The sequence below is a fragment of the Electrophorus electricus genome, chromosome 13 (assembly GCF_013358815.1).
Source record: "Electrophorus electricus isolate fEleEle1 chromosome 13, fEleEle1.pri, whole genome shotgun sequence".
NCBI classification, from domain to species: Eukaryota; Metazoa; Chordata; class Actinopteri; order Gymnotiformes; family Gymnotidae; genus Electrophorus; species Electrophorus electricus.
In genome coordinates, this window is record NC_049547.1 from 5,445,566 (window position 1) to 5,469,530 (window position 23,965).

General features: G+C 37.7%; 2 protein-coding genes across 2 annotated transcripts; both read right to left on the bottom strand.

The window, feature by feature from the left end:
* Window positions 1–745: 745 nt before the first annotated feature.
* On the bottom strand, window positions 746–13,070 carry lin52 (lin-52 DREAM MuvB core complex component). The gene is made up of 6 exons (XM_027008878.2): window positions 13,034–13,070; window positions 11,405–11,479; window positions 11,020–11,057; window positions 10,854–10,920; window positions 10,669–10,752; window positions 746–970 (listed from the first exon to the last, which is right to left on the bottom strand). Exons 1-6 carry the CDS (start codon window positions 13,050–13,052, stop codon window positions 915–917), a joined length of 339 nt encoding a protein of 112 aa, XP_026864679.1. The 5' UTR covers window positions 13,053–13,070; the 3' UTR covers window positions 746–914.
* A 302-nt stretch (window positions 13,071–13,372) lies between these two features.
* On the bottom strand, window positions 13,373–23,807 carry pomt2 (protein-O-mannosyltransferase 2). Its single transcript, XM_027008913.2, has 21 exons — window positions 23,107–23,807; window positions 22,931–23,015; window positions 22,239–22,343; window positions 21,829–21,937; window positions 21,608–21,716; window positions 21,127–21,286; window positions 20,929–21,035; window positions 20,743–20,825; window positions 19,662–19,771; window positions 19,275–19,338; window positions 19,083–19,143; window positions 18,843–18,921; window positions 18,422–18,573; window positions 17,865–17,956; window positions 17,672–17,748; window positions 17,518–17,589; window positions 17,354–17,413; window positions 16,761–16,866; window positions 16,226–16,366; window positions 14,737–14,848; window positions 13,373–14,106 (listed from the first exon to the last, which is right to left on the bottom strand). The coding sequence occupies exons 1-21, from the start codon at window positions 23,421–23,423 to the stop codon at window positions 14,001–14,003; spliced, it is 2,307 nt and encodes a 768-aa protein (XP_026864714.2). The 5' UTR covers window positions 23,424–23,807; the 3' UTR covers window positions 13,373–14,000.
* Window positions 23,808–23,965: the final 158 nt, after the last annotated feature.

Here is a 23,965-nt window from a genome sequence, read left to right on the forward strand (position 1 = left end):
GGACCACTTGCTCGAACATCCCTGGAAGTGTGCTAATTTAAGAAGAAATGGTTCTAGTAATTATGTCAACTCTCATTAAAAGGGATGACAATGAGTAATATTTTTACACAATGTTTTGTGTAGGAGGGCCTTGGAACTTCCAATTCCCATTAACTACAAGAAATGGCCTTGCACTTGTGTGGAAGCACACTCATGTCAAAGCTTCTTGCATGTCCAGACATAAAGAAGAATGCTAATGTGGCCAGTCTATAGAATGGCAGTTATTAAATGGAAGTTATTGCCATAATTAAAAACATTTTGACAGTGGCACTTAAACTCCCCTTGTTGTTTTATGCAAACTACATTTAGGATGCTTCACTAAACTGGCCTCTCTGGACACTACATTCTTACTTGTTGCTGTGTAAAAGTAGCTGATTACAATACCAATTAGCTTTATTAAAACAAGCTAAGTTAGTTACTTTAAAATATGCATCTAAAACAACAGAACACAAACAATTCTATTTAATCATTTAAAAAGCAAAAATGTGATTTTATTAAACAATGAGTGTTGTGTTCAAAATAATGCTGAAGGGAACCATAAAATTTGAGTAAATAAATATACAATAGACCTTAAAGAAAACTTACTCTGGAAAAAAAAATATATAGTTTACACATTATATATATATATATATATATATATATATATATATATATATATATATATATATATATATATATATAAATATAATATATACATATATACATACATACACACACACAAAACTTGCATTTTTAACAGTATATTTATCAATTCCTTATGTCTAATTTTAAGCAATCAACAGATGTTAATGGACTCTGTCACTGCTATAGAATCATGTTATACATGTTCTGCCCGGAGCAGAATACCAGACACCAACAATTTCCTCACACATTCTTCATTTTTTGGGTCTCTCCAAGATGTTGAGGAATTTCCCTCTTGTCATTTCTCTGGCTGAGGGGGAAAAAGAGAAACAATGTGAACATGCTTCTTTGTAAAAGTGGAAAGGTTACAGGTCAAGGTACTACAATGCTAGATACAATTTCAGGGTCAGGCACTTAAGATGAGAAATAAATGCAAAGAGTATATTCAAACGCTTCCTTGTAGATAGGCTGGTGTAATTCATCAGCTCCTTGCAACAAGGGTGCATATCCATCAAGGGTGCTGAACCAGCTGTTCTTGATAGAGATATCAATGAAGTGTGAGAAAGGGCATGGACCCTAGAGATGCCTCATCCAGGTGCTTTGTTTCATGTAATAACAGATTCAAAGGCTCAGTCTCCCTGTGCAGATCCACTGTGCTGGAGAAGTCTCTGATTTTAGAACCTAGGATATCAAAGGCATCAACAACATCCTCATCTTAGCTATTGTGTAGAGTGCAACATAGGTGTTTCGTGTCAGTGAGTATTAGTGGTATAGGAAGATACAGCTAAATAAATATCATATTCTTGAATCTCTAGATTAACTTGTCTGAGTTAATGACTTGAGGTCGTACTTGATCTAATAGCATCGATCCAACAGCACCAATCTCACGAGGCTCACAGGAATATCCAAATTCTTGGATGTTGTTTTTTAACTTTTTCCTATCTTTGATGTTTGCAAGAGTACATGTTGATATGCTACCTACCAAAAACCGATTCCTTTTAAAAGTAATCAGATTCATCTTAATTACACATTACACTTGCAACTTTAACATTCTCACTTTTTTCCTTAGAATGTGTTTTGATATTAATTTTCAAAATTTCTTTTAGATTCACAGGCCAACAAATTGTACTTGAATTAAGGCACTTTTTATTTCTAAATTTTTTAAAGGTTCACAACAAAGGTAAATTTTAAGTCAGTCATATGTATTATTGTTAGGCCATAATCTGTATAAACATGGAGCTTCCACAGTATAGGTGTTGAATTCTTATATAAATAACATTTTTCAGTTAGGTTACTTGTCACAGAATATTTTCTTAAAACCAATATCACTGAATTAAATAATTTTGAAGCACAGTCTTAAAATATGATGCAGTACAAAGCATCAATATGTCATTTATAATTCAGACAAATCCAATGACATTTAAGGGAGCTGAATGCTTTTGCAAGGCATAGCATAATTGAGACTAATTTTCAAACTAAAATAATGAAAATAGGTAAGATTTTGGGCAGCAAGAGGAAGACCAACAGGACTAGAGTAGAGGGTTAGCCAGCGTGTCAGACTGTGGCTAATGGAATAGTGCACTGGGTTGTAATTTAGATAAACCTCTCTGCATGGAATAATAATCCCAATAGTTAGCACCAGTTGCTTAAACTTGTTTTCATCATTGGGTTAACATGATGGATTCACCCTGATTGGTGCTTTTAATTGATTCAACTTTGCTTGGTGCTGTCTATTCAAATAACACAAAATAAAATAATATGAGAAGCAAAGCTGGTCATGCAGGGTTCCATATGTGAATTAAACCATCAAAAGACACTTGGATTTAATTAAGTGAAACAGCGTTGAAAGATGAAGCTCCACCATAAATATGTGAGAATTTCTAAGACCAGTGTGGCTGAAATGCTGCTTTGGAATACCAACGATGGTTGCATAATAAATAACATACCAAGTACAATGTTATTGTGATACAAAAGGACATTTACACATTATGCAAGGAACTTTAAAAACAAAACAATGCAGGATTATGGAGACATTACTTTTTAGCCCTGTTCTTTCTGTTTTTATTGGATAAAGGACCACAATGTTTTCAATATTTTTGGAAAGGTAGAACAAATGCATTGAAAATGAAGTGTCTTTCTATATGAAAAACAAACTAACTAACACAATGATTACTTACAGGTTTCACGCAAGTATTGTCCAATACAGATTATAGTCTTCTGACTCATCTTTCCAAACTACTGCAGGACCTTTGAAGACCACCTCATAACTAACTAGGATAATGTTAACTCTTTCCCATGACCAAGAAGACATTCCATTTGGTTTGGCTCAGCAAGAAAGATAAAGCATTATACTCCACTGAGAACATGAAACAGCACAACTGAGGTCCCCAGTCCTTAGATGGCACATGACAACTTATATTCTTGTGACTTGTGTGTTTAAATTTAAATCTTACTCATTCTGAAAATTCAAGTTTTAGGACACCATCACCACAATCTTTAAAAAATCATGCTGCAAATCATTCAGGCAATGTATTGTACATTTAATTCTAACATGTCTAATTGAAATGTGTCATCACAAGGACCTGTGTATAGATAAATAAAGTATACCCAAAAGGTCTATGAGGCTATTATGATATTAACAATACAATCTCCACTGTTAATCAGTGTTAGAGAGCAAAAAGACTAACAGAGCAATTTCCAACATAGAGCAATTCTGTAATCAGCGGAGATTAGAGACTTTCCATTTGTCACCATGCATCTTAATCTCCATTCTGAGTCCATGATAGTTCCACTAACAGCTCGTTAAATGGGCCAGTGGTTTCTGGAGAGGTCTGTAAATAGGGCCCAGCACCATAGCTGAACTCTTCCCTAGCTTTTTAGTATCCATCCAAACTCTTGCTCATTTTCTGTCCAAAACAATATGGGAGCCTGTCTGGCTCAGTTCACTCCCCCGGAGACCTCGCCACTAGAAAGCACCCCTCTGATCCACTCATTAATTAGATTTCCATTTATCCTCCAGTCCCGTCAGCGCAGAAGGGAAATGATTTGCATTGAGAGGGTTAGATTAAAAGGGGGATGAAGAGGGTCCAGTGAGCTAGCTACCCTCTTCCTTTGGCACGCACCCATACACGTGCGTACACATACGAACAGGAAAGGTAGATCAATACTGATTAGCAGGAGTTAGAGATTTGTTTAGTTGATTAGAAAGGTCAATTACTAATTCTGTACTTAGTTAATCAGCAACTTGTCCCCTTTGACGTCCATGCTGAATGACATATTGTGGATCCAAGAGAGTGTTTTCTCCTTGATGTTATATGAGAAACACTCAGAGTCAACCATGCTTTCTGCCATCTTCCAAGCACACCAAGTACATCTACATTCAAAGCAACAAATCTTAAGTGTTTAACCAAATATTAACAATTTAGGTTACATTACGGAGTGGTAACATTAAGGGGATAGTTCAATAAAGCAACACTGATCAGACTAACAGTAAGTCTCACTGGAAATCATGGCAACAAGCTTCCTCTCACTATCAAAGGGATTACAACTGTATGAAATATTAAAAATATCCTAATTTTTGAGTATATGACTCAACTGCATAGAGAAAAATTAACAAAAATGTCAGTTTAAACAGGATCTAAATAAGCAACATTTCATACCATCAGAGAATGTCTGTGCAGTGTTTTTTCCATCTTATGGGATGTAAGAGATCTGTGAAGGCTACCCACTGTAGCAAGATAGATCCTTTTTAACCCTGAGAAGAAAATTAGTCCGCAGACCGAGCTGAAAACCACCACTTGGACCTGACTGCCCCAATAGTTTTCATTAAGAGTCAAACACACTAGTCGTACCCCTGTTGTGCATCTGAAACTGCCACTTGGCTATTACAGGGCATAATCTTTATTTAATGGATTTAACATCCATATTCACTGCCTGAATCTCATGAGACCAGGGAGGAACACTGAGGACACACGCAGACATACACGCATACACATTAACCCACACCCACTTGTCCCCCGCCTCAGAACACATACACCTGACGCTCATGTTTGTGTTCAAAATTCAATTACCCACTTATTGATACTTCACAGGGATATTTAAGATGCAGACATGGAGAGTGATTTCCCAAGGGAGCCACTGCTTCCTCTTAATGTCCCAGCCGAGAGCTTTCTGCTCCTTACCCCTCCCATTTCTGCTCCACACCAAAAATCATTACAGACACACACACACACACAGGCACGTGAGCGCACCCACATACTTACCCCCACCCCTGCCAGAGCCTATCCCTGTTCAAGAGGTGTCCTTATTAATAGGCAATCAGTCAAAATTCATTCATTAAAAAACTTAAAAGGTTTCACACAGACACTATGATTAGCTGGGAAAGAAAATCCAATGAATTCCTAATGTATTTATGGAAATGAGATGTCATTTTGGATCTGTTGACAGAGGCAGCACAGAGGACAGAGGAGTGAGAGCGAGGTAGATGTGTTTCCTTTACCTCACTACTGAGCCAGCTCAGCTGTGCAGACTGTGTGTGTGTGTGTGTGTGTGTGTATACACACACACACACACACACACACACACATATATATATATGAATGAGTGTGTGTGTATACACACACACACACACACACATATATATATGAATGAGTGTGTGTGTGTGTATGGGTGTTGTATAGTTCCTGTACAATTTAAGATTATAAAACAAATATGATATGACTGCATAAGTGCACTCGAAAAATATTCCTATGCTATTAAGGACCCTTTGCTTTGCTTTTAAAACAGATAAGTAATAAGAATCACACATTGCCCTTTTCTTGTCATGTAAGGGTTGGCTTGTATAAACTGGACAAATCCATACATCATACATACAGCTGCAGAAGACAGAGTCAGATCCTGCTGTGCTCTTGCTAAAGCTACTGGCACATGAAATTCTGTTCACAGTCCCTTTGCCATCATGCCAATACTACTCGGTGGCAGCAAATGGTCAGAGTAGGCAGAGGGGGAGGAATGAGAGACGAGGAGAGCTTTCACCTGGCCCAGCTTGTCATCTGACAACACTTCATAAGCACTGGCCCCTGCGGTCGGTGTGTCTCTGATGGATTGATGGAAGCCCATTACTACCATGGGGGGGTGTCCGCACAATCATATTCAGCGTCGCAGTGCACTTAATAGAGCCGAGATTGATCTGGGGGCGGGAGCAGCGGGCACTTGGGCCATTAGCAGCGGACAGGTGTGACCTTCAGGCTCACTCCAGGTAGGAGCACATCCAAGGAAAGGTGGGGCTTGTGTCACTGCAGTTCCTCTTCCTGATTTCCAGGGTTTTTCTGCTGTATCAAATCTTGACATTCACTAAAACCAGGTTCAGGGACTTAGAATTTCTTTTTTTTTGTCTCATTCTCCATTTACATAAACCCTAAGACAACCCTATTTATTGAATCATTTCAGAATCAACCATTTACTAATGAATGAAGGCGCTACTCCTCACTTGTTTTAATTTTTCAGTTTTAATTTCTCATCGTTTTTGTTTTAATTTTTCAACATGTTTTAATTTCACCACAATTGGAGGAATTGTGATAAAAAAAAAGAAAGTTAGGGTTAGAAGCATAACAATCCAAAGGAATTCTGTTTTAACCTGAGACCTATGTTCAAATGTCTTTAATGCAATATTTACAAAAGCAATTATACATATATTTAAAAAAAAAAATCAAATCAAGACCCACCTCATGTAAACCACCTCCCTGCTCCCATTTTGTCATGGGGAAACAAATGTATTACGTCACCCACTCGCCATCTCCTCCTTTTGCAACAGCAAGGATTAGTAGTATCATCAGCTTTGCCTGAGGCCTGCCTGTCCCGGAGGGCCACTCTCCATTCAATTACCTTCAATAACAGCACTTATCAGTGTACTGACTGGCCCTGAGGGAGGAGAGGGTCCTGATGACCACGCTCAGCAGCCCCCGGACAGCAGCATTCATCACGGCCTGGAGCAGATGGGGACTGGTGGGGGGACAGAAGCCCAGGCACGCGTCAGCTCCTCCGAGAGCGCATCTGTTTGGCATCATACGGCTCAGAGCGGATGGGGGCGTTCCCCTTGGGAGAGGGGTTTGGAAGATACCTAGCTACCATGACCACAAATGAATGTGGCCACATGGTTCTATGCACAGCTAGGAGAGGGTACAGATAGTTACTTTTTCTGTTGCTGATTATCACTATACAAAATATCTGCGGTAGTCTGAATGTACCCAAAAAAAAAAGATAATAAATGTCTATTTATGGAGTAGCAAAATTAAAGCAATTTGGTTATTACTGCACTGAATTTCACTTCATTAGATCTTGCTGAGATATATTTATGAAAATTCCAGACATAAGTCAAAAACTCTAAAGAAAGTCCAACTACACACACACACAAAACAAAAAGTGCACTTGTGAATAATTTTAAACTTAAAACAAATATAACTCCAAAAGTTTCATTCACTTGTGTGTCCTCAAGCCTCCAGGGGTGAGTTTTCACTACTTGATTACGTTATCCCCATTAACAAGCTCAAGACTTTATTGGCCACCATGCCTAGGGCACAGTAAATCGTCCACACCCTCTCCCCAGCACTGTTCATCCTCCTCCAACCCTCTGCCAGCTCATTTTCAAGGCACTGAAGAGTGAAAGAACCATGATGAAAAAGTAGGTGAGATTTACAAGGCTTCCCCTGACAGCCAGGAAAAGGAGGAAAATTAAACCCCACTACTTTAAAGGGCACTCGTGTTAGGCACTGCTCAGAAACTAATAATAATCATCATAATTTTGAATTTCCACACTGAGAAATAATACCATGGCAACTACGATTACTTTCTTCACCACATGAACATGGCCTCACAGATTCCATACTAATTTATGGAATTACTAATCAAGAACTGGAGGACTATGTATATGAAAGGAGAGACACCAATAATCCATGATGCAACAAAAATAGACAACTAATACGGTTCACTAAACTCAAATTATTTTTGGCATCAATACCAGATTTCACAATATTTTTCTATGCATTTTAAGAACCAGCACAACCATTGGAAAATAGTCTTTAAGAAAGTAGGGAATTCCAGTCCATTTACAGTACAATGCATCACATAGAAAAGCAGAACATTCCAGAACACCTAAGGCAATCAAACTACTTAGCAAATTCACCTTATTTTACAGTGACTAATAGAAATGTTAATCTCCGTTAACTTCATATCAATTACTGATAAAGGGGAAAACCCTCAAACTACATGGTCTACATGAGGGATCAGGAAGATAGGACTCAATGCCATCAAAAAAACAAACAAACAAACAAAAAACAACCCCCCCCCCCCCACACACACACACACACCTGTTTGCCAGATTTTATCTGGACAAGTGAGAAAGCTAATTCTGAAATATTTCTCATCACAATGCAACCTATAGAAATTTTACTGGTTTAAGCTTCGTCATGATTGAATACAGCTAATATAGAGTAACACAAATAAACAAGCAGCAACATGAGCTATAAGTCACTTCTTGAGAACAGCTAAACTGACTACATTTCTAGTGAAGCTAGAAGAGTTGGCAATAAGGCAAAAACATCATAACATTTTTCAGGATGCATGACAGATATCATTCCATGTAGTTTTTCTGAGGTTTGCTAATAAGCTGGATACAACGCACAAGCAAATCAGTAGTGCAGGAGTGCCACAATGAAAAAAGGCTCCGTTTTTAAATCACTGCTTCTAAAAATAAAACATGCATCAGGCAATAGGAGGGGAAACCATCAAAAGCAAACAAAAACTGTGACAACAAGCTAATATATAGTGTATGCCTTTTACAAGCTCTCTATAAATGCTGTAATTTAACATGTAGCTGGTCTGTGTTTTTTATTTGATACACTATACCCACTATATACTAAGAAATTGTCGCAATATGCTTTTATCACATTGCCCACACTGATTATATGAAAAAAGATCAAGCTAAATTGCCCTGTTCATACAATAGTAAATCGCAATGAAACAAATCAAATGATTTGGCAGACTATGCACCTACTTTAGACTAAAGCACAAATAAACAGAATTTTCCTGGGTGCAAAAAGTCCATGTAAAAAGCCATTAGCAGAATTAGTCAATATACAGTTTCTGTACTAGTATTTTCCAAATTTGACATTGTCTTAATATTATTCTCCTATATAAATGCCAAAAATACTCCAAGAGTTTAGTTTTAATCACACGCGTAACACAGGTCATTCTTCTGTTGAGATATAGAGTTCACACATAGATAACACATTTATGATATTCAGTTTTTTCTGGGGTTTTTTAAAGATTGTTTTAAGCCTGTGTTATGACAAACTGAGCTATGATCATACTACCATTAAGCATCCTAAATTGCCTAAGACATGAAAAATTGTTTGGCATAATCCCTTGCTAAATAAGCCTATTTAACTATGGCCTCATCGAGGAATTTTACAAATCAGCACTGAACTTACATGATGACCTACCTCTCTGTGCTGTCTCAACACATCAATGAATTCCGAGCACTACTGTGTCTGGGATGAAGCCCACATGTATGCAAAGTTTATAATGACAAATTAGTTTAAATTATATCAAAGTAAATGTGCATCATTCACTTTAAAGTCTACGGTCTCACTATTCAATCCATTATTGCAGTCTTGGTGATATGTTGGTTTTAGGGAATTGCAGAGTTGCGTGGCTAGGTAATAATTAGACTGTAGACATTGCCTGAAGAATATCTACACCATGGACATAGAAAGCTTTGAACAGGCATAAAACTATTTGCCTCTTCCTACTAACTAAAAGCCAAATCAACAATTTTACTGAAGCACTCTTCCTCTCAGAAGATATTAGTTCTGGATCTAAACGTAGTTAAGCTTCGTTACTTTAGAAGGAGGTTAAATGCCCAGCTTTACCCTTATGAAAAACTGGAGTACTGAATATTGTCTCTAATCTGTATAGATTAGAGTGAGACTGAATTCAGCAAAATGGTCACACTGCATTTCAAAGCTGCAGATCAGTTGGTCATTACAATTATAATACAGAAGCTACTCAATATGAAGATTCGGTTGATTTTTAAACATTTTAATAGAAAGATGGGGAAAAAGTAAGCATAAAAGACATGAAAAATCTGTGACAAGACCCAGCAAAAAACAAACCCGACACTCTTAGAATTAGTTTTAAATGAACTACAAAAAAACCCTGGAGCTCTCATTCACAGAATAACAGGAATTGGCATCTGCAAGCCAGACAAGGATAATGCATCTCAACATTGCAAAGTAGCTACATGCACACAAGGTTGCCTAAACCATCTTTCCTCCAATTGTTTTGAGATAGAAAACTCCCAACAGGGAGGCCAAGGAAATTAACGCAGTTTCCCTGAGATACATCACCTAGTTCATTACCATGGAGTAGATAGATATGACATTTACATAAATTAGTGAGATACTTTCACTAGTTTTTCTATTGTTGGTAAAGTCGCAGACCTGTCATGTATCAATATCTTTAGCATGAGCAAAACCTGATAGTTATACAACAGTCATTCTAAAGAACTACTTTATTCTTTTTAGCTTTTTCCATTACTTGAATCCATTTCAGTCTACTGCTTAATTTCCACATTTGTTTGAGGGAGCAGGCCATTATAGTGATTCAAAGGGACCAAAAAGTAATGCTTTTGCTACATCCCATCTGCTATTCCTTAACGTGTTCTGTTTTTTCTTTCTAAAATTCAGTCAGATCAATCAGACTACAGCTAACCATAACAGCCCTATGTTGAAAGTAGCAGTGTTGACTATACATCAGTATAGATGCCATAAGGAAGCCATGAACATCCTTCATTGCATGTAATTCAATTGCTTCTTTTTGATTAAGAGCACCATCTAGAGGAGGAAATAGACACTGGCCTGCAAGCTCAAACGTTGCTACACAATGGACGACAAATTCCAGTGTTGTTGCTGTGTTTGTTTGTTTTTTTTTAAGTCGATATAGTCTACTTACACTCTTCCAAACCCAGCTGATATGCCAGGTTCTGTAGCCCTTTAACTTTTTCCATCAGGTTAGCTGTGGTCAAACTTCCAAGCTCTGAGACAGAAAAGTAGTTTGCAGCAATTGAATAAAAACACAAAAATTGTGTATTACATAAACATTTAGTATACATTATGGACTTTGTAAAAACATATTACCTTTCAACATTTCAATATCTTCTGACTCCAATTCTGCCATCCATTTGGGTGGAGAATTTGTAATTGGCTAGAAAACAATAAAAATAAAGATAAAGGACTTATCTTCCTCTAATTGCACTACACAAGTTAACATCATTAGCATCCAATATATGGGTATTATACTCACATTTTTAAAAGAGGCAGCAAATTCAGAAACCCCTGGCACTGTTGTGTAATATCAATATGACAGAAAAAGCCAACCAAATCAATTAAAGAATACAATTTGTGCAAAAAAGAAACATGTTTAATCCCATAATTCTGATAATATATACCACAATACAGGTCATATATTGGGGCTCCATATACCTATGTATAGTCTATATCCTCCCACAACCCAGGCAGTGCCAGTGTGCATTTTTATTTTCTCCTGCTACATGTAATTAGTAGCATCTGGGAAAGCTAATCAATGTCTTCAAACAGGTAGCAATGTGTAAAAAGTTCCAGTACCATTTTTTGAGGACATGGGGTCTCAAAAGGCGAAAAAAAAATAAACCTTTAACATATAAACTTACACTGCTCTGGCCACAAGTCAGGTGAAGCTCGATCAAGTTTTTCATAGCTCAGCAAAGAGGACTCAAAGTCCTCACCTACAGACAGAAATGGTTTAACGCATCCTAATTATTAAGGTCAGTGAATGCTGCATAATCTTTTAGAGGTTTTCTACTCAGTTTATCTTTAAGGATTCAGAGTCAAATCAATTTAGTTAATGGCAATTCTGCAGTGAAAATTATCTTCAGGTTTTCTTCAGAGTTAATCTTTGTCCTGCAAACCATCCAAAAGTTAAGAAATTTTATTTTCTTTATGATATTAAAAGCTGACAATCTACAACCAGAAAATAAGCCTCAAGCAAGTGTAAAAAGTAATTACAACCCTGTCAAGGAAAATCTCATTATTATAACAACAAATGTTAATCATAACAGCTGTAATTAATGGTAGGTTAAATATTAAATATTGTTAATGAAGACAAGTGGATGGTAATTTGGTAGTTATAGCCCACTAGTTGTGTTCATAAAGCTTTTGGATTTAAAAGATCTCCAAAAAATGAACATACACAGTTATCAGTTAGATTACAGAGTGTAAACTCAGAAGTAGAAATATAAATATACAGCTGCAGTGATGGGATTTTTTTTTTTGTCATTTATGAAACACAAGCATTGAGGAGGTTGCTACTAATCAAACACCACCTTCTAGTCAGGTGAAACTGGTGCTAATCATACATGTAGGCTGGTTTATGTGACGTTATGTCTATAATAAGTTAACTAGCTACATAAATTAGTGAGATACTTTCACTAGTTTTTCTATTGTTGGTGAAGTCACAGACCTGTCATGTTTCAAGACCTTTAGCATGAGCGAAACCTGATGGTTATACAAGTCATTTTAAAGAACTACTTTATTCTTTTTAGCCTTTTCCATTACTTTAATCTATTTCAGTCTACTGCTTAATTTCCACATTTGTTTGAGGGAGCAGGCCATTATAGTGATTCAAAGGGACCAAAAAGTAATACCTTTTCTACATCCAATTTGCTATTCTTTAACACGTTCCTTTTTTCACCCCTGTTCCTAGTTAGACATGTAGTCTTATCTGTGTGGCGTTAAATCTAAAACTAGTTAAGATACCTAACCTAACTAGCTAGTACATATCCATCTCTTTAATAGTTCTTCACTAGCTGGCTAGCTAAACATCTACCTAATAAAAAAAGACAAAGTTCTCAGCATCTACAATACATGTTAACCAACATTAACACAATTCAGATTTGGAGGTTTTGTAGGCTTCACTCATTAGATACACGTTATTTTCATGTTAATTAGCGTTATCTAAATTAAGCCTACTTGCTAGCTAAGCTAGCTGTCTCGCTAAACTAGGTAAGTAGCTAGCTAAGCAGAAATGGTCTGTAAATACATTTTGCTAACGACAGGTTAGCTAGCTCTTAGCTGGCTAGCACTACTAGAGACTGAAAATAGGTGCTAGCTGGCTATATGTAAAGTAAAGGCAGCTTTAATTTGGAACTACTAACTTTACTACTGAACACGGTGAATTGCACCATGCACATACACGTATCACTTCAAGCAGTTAACTCCTCGTGTAACATTTACATATAAACACCAGGGAAACTTGTTACTAGAGAGGAATTAAATTTTACCTCCATTCGGAGACGCCATCTTGACAGCAACACACGTGACGTTTTAAAGCCAATGGACGGCAAAAGCTTAATTGACTGACATGGTACGTTCCGCCTCCTCTACTCGTTTACTGACTGCTGTGGAATGCAGTTTTCCAAGTAATCACATTCATAGGTAATAACATTCATCAGCGTTATGTCAAACAGCCACAACACAACCGAATTCACACATTAGTAGCGCAAATGGGCCAAGGTTTAAATCACCGATTTATAGCAAAGTTTATTATAATAGATCAGTGGCTTAGACGTATGTTGAACTGTAACATGCATAATGAACCAATAAGGAACAATAAATTATTGTAAAAATATTTATTGTTTACAATGATGTAAAATGGTCTGCGTAATACCAATCCTAAGACATTAAACAAGCAGGACATATAACCTCTATTGCTATTTGTGGCTAGAACTCTAGAATCCATAACTAAGCAAGTCACCAACATGGGGATTAGAACTTTTAATAAGAAGGTACAAGTTCCAAAAGGCAGTGACATTTAAAACACTATTTTCAAAACCAAGACTATCAGCTTCCCACAGTTTATTGGGCTAATTGCTCATCACACGTTATTCATAATGCTCTTTAAAATTATTACCTAAAAGGCACTTTGTGTCTTCTGGTTGTGTTTCTAAGTCAAACTAATAATGTTAAAGTACATCCAAGTATCTTTGTAAATAATGATGTCAGTCATGTTTTACAATACTGATCACATTTTAATTGAAATTTCCTCTACTGCAAGAGAAAGAAAATATAATCTACCTGTAACTAATAAAACCAAATGATGTGGACAGTTCTACCATTTTACAAAATATGTTGCAAAGCAAAATCTTGTGTAGTGTAGCACTCAAAAGGTCTTCAAAATACGCTGAAATGTAACTTGACACCTAATTTTAGAATCTTAACAGTCAAAGAAGCTCCCCCCTTCAAAATGCTCTAAAATTCCCAGGAGTCCAACCATCTGAGTCCAGACATGGAAGAGGTGGGGTCATGAGCCAGTGGGCCGCTCATGCCATAGGACAGCGGATGAAAGAGGTAGAAACTGTACAAGAGAAAGAGACATTGAAACACTTCAGTTAAGATTATAGGTCAGTTTCCCAGTCCAAGGTTAGTCATAAACCTAGATTAAGCAGCTTTCAATGGTGAATTACTAGTGACATTACAGTTAATGATTATTAATTAATTGTATTTATCTTATCGGCTTCAAGAAACTGGCCCTAAAAAGCATACATTGCAATTTGAAAAAAAAATATGTGCAACATATTTATATGAGCAACTTTATTACTTAAAAATGTTTGTTGACACGGGCAATGGAAACAGAAATTGTCAAATTCTAATTTAAAATGTTGCAAGCAAACACACACACACTCTCTCTCTCTCTCTCTCTCTCTCTCTCTATATATATATATATATATATATATATATACACACACACACATTTTATATATATATATATATTATATATATATATATTACATATTACACACACACACAAACAGTTTAGGTGCTAAAGCAATGTTCATTAAAACAAGATTATTTGAATGGAACCATGAAGATACACCATTACAGGAAATAATAAAGATCAGTTCCTTGAGTTCGAGAAAGGCGCTATATAAATATAAATAACAACAACAACAACAACAACAACAACAACAAATCAGACTGTTGTCACCTGTAGAGGACTCCAAATAGGAGAAGTGTCAGAGATCCTCTCAATATACACTTTGCAACAGCTGGACTAAACAGGAGGTCAGTATTGTGTAGAAATGTGTCCAGTGTTATTCCTTTAAAAAGAGTAAAAAGTCAATTGGTTGCAAGAAAGACTTCTCAATTTTTATTTGTGCCAGATTTTCTATGGTTTAATTAAAAAAAGGTAATCAGTTGTTGGAACCTGTGGAAGCTAAGATGGACCAAACAGCTGGTTTACAGATGAGTGATTACTGGACAAACACCATTCTCCAAACTGGCTAATCAACTAAACAACTTTACCACCCCACTGAAAGTGTGCCACACCTTGCACTTTACTTTTGAGGAGATACATTTACAGGTTATTCAAATGACAGAACATCTTAAAACCCCAGGCTCCTATGCCAGAGTCATGTTAGTAGGCTTCAGTTCTGCTTTCATCAGTTATGCCATAATGGCTCCATTACAAACTGCTACAACTTAGAGTGCACCTCTCCATCTGCCAGCTGGATTGTTAACTTCCTGTTAGATAGAAAGCATCTTGTGCACCTGAGACCTTACCTGTCAGGGCCCCTGTCCTTCAGCACTGGGGTTCGTTAAGTCTTTTTATTTCCAGTGATCCTACCATCAAGCTGATAAAATTTACTGATGACACAACCTTAACAGTGCATTCGCAACAATGGCAAGATAGTGAAGTGGTTCATTTGGCTACATGATGTGCTGAACTTGGAGCTCAATACAAAAACAGTAGATTGTGACAGATGTCTGTAAATAAGTCATCCATCTGTCCCCTTCTGGAAATCAACAAACTTGTAGTGACTAAAGTGGTCATTCAAATTCCTAAACACCACCAACTCCAGGGATCTCAAATGGGAGAAGAACGCAACAACTGATAATTAATCCTAATCATCAGGAAAGCTCATGAGTGAATGCTCTTTCTGAGGAAGTTGTGGAAACTCAGCATCTCTAACCAGTCTGAACTCAGTTTTACAGATCCGCCATCAAAAGCATCTTAACTGCATCTCAATACTGCCGAAAGCATCTTAACCTCATCCATATCTGTGTGCTTCAACTCAGCCTCCTCCTGCTTAAGAAAGGCTGTCTGATCAGTGGCAGCACTTGGTCCGAGACTGCATGACATCATTTGTTCGTTGCACAGATATTTTTGCACTGCTTTGCCAAGCTAAATTCATTGCATTGTTCTGTAGTACAATGCTAATCCTAATGCACACAAAATGCTAACAGGTCAACTAAGTCGAAAAGTCATTAATATACAAATGTATAAGCACTGAAACTACCTTTAGGGCTGTTTTATACATGGTTTGCAGCTGGCTTGTGGATCAATAAATACCATGTATCAGTTTCACCCAATAATATGCTGTTTCTGAGCCATGCTCTATCAATGCACTGCTGCCTTTTTGGAGGAAACACAGCTTGGAGGATGATGGTGTCAGCCATCTTCAGTTTCCCAATACCTGTAAGCATACTGCTAAACAGCATTGCAGGGAAGTAGTGGTGATAGTAGAGGATGCGGCCCATGGTGTAGAAGGGCAGGTAGTGTATCAGCCAGCCCAAGAAAAGCAACCCTCCGCCCTCCATAAGAATCTGACTGTGTGCTGCAGGCAGGGAACAGGCATAATTGATGGTGAAAACCACAGTCGACCACAATGACATATATAATTTAAATTTTAATTTGCATAAATACAATTGATCAAATAATACTTTTTTGTATATGGACAGGAGTGTCAGGATCAGTGGAAGGCTTCTGGGGTTTAATTCATGAACACAGTACACCCTCAAACTAAGGCCTGAGTAAACCACCCAAAGCCAGAACTATTTATCAGTGCCGAATATGCTAACATGGACATTTTATGGCAGGCTGTGTTTAATAACCTAATTAATAAATAACCTAATTTTTAAATTCAGTATAAGCACTAATTTTCCCTTCTGGCAAACCACTCTTTGATCCCAAACCAACATGGAGGCCTAGAAAGGAAACCACCTGCTTACCTTTCCTATCTCCCTCTAACTTAATGCCTCTCTGTAAGGTCAAAGAGCACCCCATCGCCATTACAACAAACAGACCCAGCGCGAACAGGTTCAGCCACCAAATCACCTAAAGGAGAAAGGATATTATTGAGTGGCAAATTCATGCACATCAGTGTAGCTTTGCTGATTTTCAAATGACTATTTTCTAGAAATGTTTTTTGCATATATGGTAGTTGAAAGTTTGTGAACCCTTTAAGTTTCTGCAAATTCTGACAAAAGGATGACAATCAGGTTTGAGCAAGCACTTCTGCCACTCACATATGTAAGATTACATTTTCAATAATAAATAAATAAAGTCTAATTTTTTTGTCTTGTTTGTTTGATTTGGTTCTCTTTATCTACTTTTAGGACTTGAGCAACTGATTAAGTTTTAGGTCAAAGTTATGAATAAATATAGAAATACTTAAAGGGTTTATAAACTTTCAAGCACCACTATTATGTGTAAATTACATGATCAGCCAATGTTTGTGCTAACTCACGCACACAGTTCCTTAGGTTTTGATACTTGTTGTGGCAATAATAGTAAGGAAACAAAGAGAAGGATAAACACTCACAGGGTTCCCCAATAGATACACGCGGTATTCTGTCTCATTCACCCCAGAAAATCTCAAACCCTAAGAATTACATCAACAAGGATTAGATGTAAAGAGGTGTATTTAATTGCTGACCAATTCCAGTTTTGCGCTCTCATCAGTGTGACAATTTCAATGTAAAATACCTGATAGTTGATAGGCCAATGCCAAGGTTTAGAGCTGACCTCATTGTCCTTAGGTTTCAGGCCACTGTTGCCCTGTTAAACAGAATAAAACAATAAAAACTGCATTAGAACATTGCTGGACACCCCACTACAAACTCATTTCCTTTATTCTTACCCTGATCATGACAATATGAGATTCCAGCAAGATCTCCAAAAAGGATGGCTTGAGGACACACAAACTAATGTTGGGCACTGCAGAGATACAGAACAACCATACAAGCAAATTCACAGTCAAAAGCATTGGTAGGAAATAATCAGATATAGTATGATGAGCAAATCTAAAAAAGGGATAAGCCACCAGGACCTACACTTGGGATTGATGTGATCCTCAATGTTCCACTGGGAGCTGGGAGTTTCCTTTAAATATGGACTACATGAGACCTCCACTTGTTCCCAGCCCCTTTAAAACAATGATGCATGTGCCTTAACAAAAATGCACCCCTTCTATTTTATTAGTTTTGCACTGCATTTATTAAATTTGCACTGCATTTATTAAATTTAAACTTATCATTGTTTAAGATAGACCTTATGTATTTTGCACTTCTACGTATCAGCATTCATCCCTGTATTCTACAGTATTCTAGTTCATTGGTATATTTAATTCTAACCTACTATACTGTACTTAGATATATTCTATTAGTAAATGACAAAGCACTTTTGTAAGTCGCTCTGGAAAAGAGTGTCTGATAAATGCTGTAAATGTAAATGTAAATTAACAATGTGCTCGTAACTTCTTTACAGCCCATTATTGAATTATATCAGAGCAGGAGGGCTGGGTCTGGCATGGGTTTGGCATTTTGGTGAAAACCCAACACACACTACTCCCACAGGTGGGAGACTGATCCCATATTGGAGAAAATCTCACCACTTTGGCAGGGTCTTCCCCGAGGAGTATAACACACAGCCGGTGGCATGATGCAGGAAGCGTACTTTGCTACGCAGTACCTTAACTGGGTCTCCCTGCTTCCCACCGCACACTTCCACCTGCCACAAGTCATTAGGATCTCCGGTGCCATTCTGAAGAAGTGAGGGGAGGCCTGAGTTCGAGATCTGCAATGCTCTTACCCTTATGCAAACATCTGTTTTAAGGAATCAGGTGTTGCCAAGTTGACTAACAGCGAAAAGCCTGCTGCCTCCAGTTAGTATATTACATACATAATCCTAATAGGTAAATATTGCATTAATTATACATAAGCACAATTTGCATTGTTCACTGATCTATTCCTTTAAGCATGAAGCTAACAGGCACATCAGCTTACTGCCTAGGCTGTAACAGCAATACGTACAATACCATAGCCTGTGACCTGCAGGTGCTTCTTGGTCAATGGCGCCTCATGGAAGTGACTGTGTAGGTTTCGCATGCTCCTAGAAGGTGTTTAGACAACAAGTGTTAGATCACAAGAGATGGGGTCAAACCCTTCCACAACAGCCTGTCCAATTCATGCATACTTGTAGGCTGGATTTAAAAGGTAATAAATGAAAATATAAAATCACAATTAGTTAAACATGATCATTGAAATCCTCACTCTTTGTGCTCCAGCCGAATGATGTCACCATGTCGGAGAAGCTCAGGAGTATCAGAGTAGTCTAGAAATAACCACAGGAAAACATCAACACTAGCACAAGGGACCTTTTCAAGAATAAACCAGTGTTCACATGAGTGCATTCACATACGCATGTACAGGTATACACACACTTGTGTACAAATTTCCTCTCACCATCATTGTCAGGCCTTTTAACCAGCCACAAGTTGTTGTAGTCTTTGTGCAGGTAGGCAGTAACCTGTTTGGGGTAAGCAGAATTGGAAGACAGTTTAAGATTAATTCAAGACTGTTCCTATTAAGCATTTATTAAATAAAAAATCATCAGTATGTAAATAACAATATTTCTTCTTCTTTTTCAAGAAGAACTGCCTGGTTAAAAATTCACATTTCAAGCATATGTAATTGGAACAATTCTTTATGACTGATATGTAGCCCATGAAGGGGTTACCATTACTACTTACTACTGCTGTATGAGTGAGTACAATAATTCCATCTGAGGGACCAAAGAGAAGGGATGGGGTCATCACATGTCTATCAGTGTAAAAATGTGGAGGTACCAACCTGCTGCTGGTGTGCACCAACCCCCTCTGGATAAAGGTGCCAGTGAGAATGTAAGTATCCTCCAGCTATACGCAGGTTCTTCACCGTTATTATGGAGCCATAAGCCAAGTCTGCTTATGTGTTTAGAAATAAAGCAAAAACAGAAATAGATGTAATTTGTTATGCCTGTTATATATTATATCCTTTGGGAAACCATCCTCCACTACATTTGATACAATTGGAGGCCTTGATATGTTGTATGTGCATATTCAAGATCTAGTCAAAATAATGAAATCTCCACATAAGAAAAGTCTACTTGGAGGCTACTAAATCAAAATTGCAAAGGCAGCCACATAGGTTAGTTGTTTTAGATTAAATGCCAGTTAGCACACAATGAAGGATACATGGCTAAACACCACAAAACTACAGCCTCAAAATTTGGTCTTTGACCCAATCTCATAAAAGTACTATATCATAACCTTTTGAAAACAACTTGCCTGACCGGTCATCTTTCACCCTTATCCCTATATTTGGAATATATTAAACTGGCCAAGAGGTGCCATTTGTAGTGTCTGTTGTAAGATATTCCATAATGGTATATGTGTTGCTATCTTGTGAAAGTTTTTATGTCTGCTCTATATGGTCGTCAAATTAGCAAAGAATATCATGGAATTTTACGGAGCAATCAATTTTCCTTTCTTAAGTTGTCAAGTTCAAAGATGACAAAATCAACTAATTCCAAAGTGTTTTAATGAACCCTAAAATGAAATCAAACATCATCCACACCCTTCCCACTAGATCTAACCATTACTAGATCTAACCATCATTGCACCTTGAAAGGGAACACAGAAAGTAGATTTCCAATTCCTCCATACCTAGATAAAACAGGAGCCCAGTATCCCACTATATCTCATCTTGTCCAGGAAGGAATAACCTACTTCTTATTAGATAATTTTATGGCTCCCTTTTGGAAATCGTAAATGAGTTAAGATTAACTTGGAACAAAACTTTGCAGCAGATATCTATACAAAAAAAAAAAACATTAGAAGCTTCTAGACAAAAGAAATATACACCTATACTTATTAAAAAAAGATATACTTGCATTCTGGCATGGTGGCACTGTGCAGGTTGTTTCCAATCAGGCGGGACTGGAAAGCTGAGCTGAAGAAACCATCGCCTGGACCACTGGGAAAGAAGACACCGGGGGCTTCTGGTTGAAATTCTAACTAAATGGTACTGGAATTAGCATCTTTGACAACAGAAATGGCGATAGCAAAGTTTGGTATACCTTCTGTTTAAAATGACAAAATGGATGGCAAATACTGTAGTATAGAGGAACAAGGGGAGCATTATCAATCCAAAGATCCGGGCAGACAAGTGCTTGACAAAATCCACCTGACAAGAAATTAAAACTGCAATTAAATATTGAACAGATCCAAACCATGTGCATCTGAGACTTTCAAAAAGAGCTCCATCTTGTCCATACCATAGAGAGATGGAGGTCCCCCAGTAGTTTCCAGAGGTCCCATGCAGTTTTGATGCCCACTAATAAGATGACAAACAGCCCCACAAACTTCACCCCCAGAGAGCCAGAGAGGTTAACCCCCGTCAGAATTAGCCAGAGCCACCAAGACCAGCTGAAGGGCCTGACATATAATTGTTAGAATAGCAAAATGAAACCCTCATTGTGCAGAAGTAGAAACAATTTAAATTGTGCCCAAAAATACAAAAACAAATCCTATGGAACAGATAAAAAATGTACTTGAGTACCATTTTAATGAATAAGATGATTACTGACTAGCCTGTGTGTTAGTTCTTCCTACTAATCACAATAAAAACTATTCTGCCATTTCTCTGTAAATAAAGGACTAAAACCTGCTATCAGTCAATATAGCTTAAAAATTCAATCATAAAAAGGTTTGAACTAACATGACAGGTCTTGCTGAACACAAATAGTGTTGCCCTACCTGAGCCTCTGTTGGTTGAATTTGACCATGCTAAGTACAGCTCCCATGATAAAAAACAGGAGGATGGGGTCCAGCAAGATGTACTGGGAGAGAGTAATGCACCCAGTGTCTGCCAAGCAGAATGGTTCATTTAAATGATGCAGCACTTTTAGTAGCACATTTTGTACTATCCTTGGATAGTACAAATACATAACTCAAATGCATAACTAACTCATACTGACCAAAAATGATCATGGAGGCTGCAATGAGTGCAGCCAGAGTAGAATGTGATAGCTCCAGCACCACCAGGAATGCAAAGGCAGGCAGGAAAGAACCAAGGGCTGCACAGAACTGAAAAGGTGAGCCACAGTCAGCAGTATTAATAATGCCAATGGGGACTCGTTTTAAAACTATTAAAAGACTAAGAAGGAAATATAAAATTGGTATTATACATCACACCAGCAGATACCCATGTTCTGCATACAAAGGCACGTTTGGGTGTCCTCAGAAGATACTTTATCAGCAGCTAACTGCAGCTACAATATCTTCATCAGAAATACATAATGGCCCCTTTTTTCATAGTGATGCAGTCAAATCTTATCAAGCATACTGTGAATGATCTGAACCATGAAAATTGTCATAAAACATTTACCCCTCTCATTCCCCAGTAGTTATGATGCTCATATTTATCCCCTGGTTTGATGAAAGGAAAGGTACCATCATAGCCTGTCAGGTATCCAGCCAGTCCAATCAGCATCTGAGCCCAGAAGGCAAAAAAGCCTTTATTTAAACCCTAAAATTCCAAATCCTGATTCATCCTACAATGCTACAAGATTTTCCAAGGGAAACACAACACCTAACACAAGAATACTAGCACCATATTACAGTGGTAGACTTCTTAAATAATTGCATTATTGTTGGATTGATAATAGGATTTGATTACTGATTTGTCAAAAATCATTCAGAGATACATGCACAGGCTACTTTTATGAGGTAAACATCTGTAGATCATATGTCATGCACAGTTTGTCAGGAATTTTCATCTTGCTGACCCTTACCCTGATATTATTTAGGTTGCAGGCTGTTCTTAATGCAGCAGACACAGATTTGGAAGTAGGTACTGGTATGAGAGGCACACCATTTCTGCTGGAGTTCTATTAGTGTTACTGATGGGTTCAGAGTGGTCTGCAACTCAAAAATACTGAGCCAATAGCTGACCGATGGTCCGAAACTGACCAAATTGTGCATGGCTGGGAATGTTTCAAAAATGTATAACTATATCTTTAAGGCGCTGTCCATTAATTCGCGTTGGCCGTGATATATCTGTTTGGATGAATTCCTCACCTTTCCGAGCGGTGGGTGGACGTCAAAGAAAAACGTGCGATTAATATAATAGCTTCCCATTTTCCCAAAATGAGTCTCATCCCAGCTGCAAACAAATGACAATTCGATTAGGCTAAGTGGTCCATAAATTCCGGCGAGCAATTTTAATACAAGCCGTTTTTCAATGAAGCGCTCACCATATATGTGCAGGCTCTGTGATCTTGTAAAATCGTGTGCACAGCGAAAGAACTACCACCAAAAGCAGATGATATTTCGGTACATCGTCACTATGACAATAACGCTTCCACCGTCTGCACATCTTTTGAGAGGTTCCGTTAAAGGCCGCTCTACTAGTGTTACACATTCTGTGCGCTTTGCGGGCTTCAGGTAGCACAGGCTCGATGTGGGGACAGTCCCTCTTCGCCACCGTTGCCATACATTGTTTCCGATTTCGTAAAGCAGGTGAGCTTTGTCTCTGTTTGCAATGATCCACGTGTAAACTATCTTCCATCATTATTGCTATAAAAGTGTTGGAATTTAATTAAATGTGCAAAAGTGTCCCGTGAACGAGAAACACCACCGATATAGCTGAGAAATTATCTATTAATAGACCTAGCTACCTGTCTAGCTAGTGACTAGTTATCACAGCTAGCCAGAATATCGCAGCGAGAGATTCGTGTAGGAAATTTACTCTCATCTCATTTGTTATAAACGCAGTAACATTAGCTGAAAGATGACTGAATAAAAAATAAATGTTAGACAATGCAGATGTTGGAATGCAAACTGAATCTTTGGTGGACTGATTACAAAACTGCAAAGTTTCCAGCATGTCCTAGTAGCAGTCCCAGCTAGATAGCTAGCTGTTTACTCTCCGGTTACTTTATCCTCAACTTATTCTTGCCCGTTCTTCGTTTACTGTTCCAAAGCTATAAGGATGATGACCCTTTACTGCCACCTAGCGAGTGTGCTGTATACCCAGGATAGGCGAGCCGAGCTTTTGTCTGACTGACAGATAATTTGGTCAATAAAATAAAAAAAATGGAATGGAAAACTATA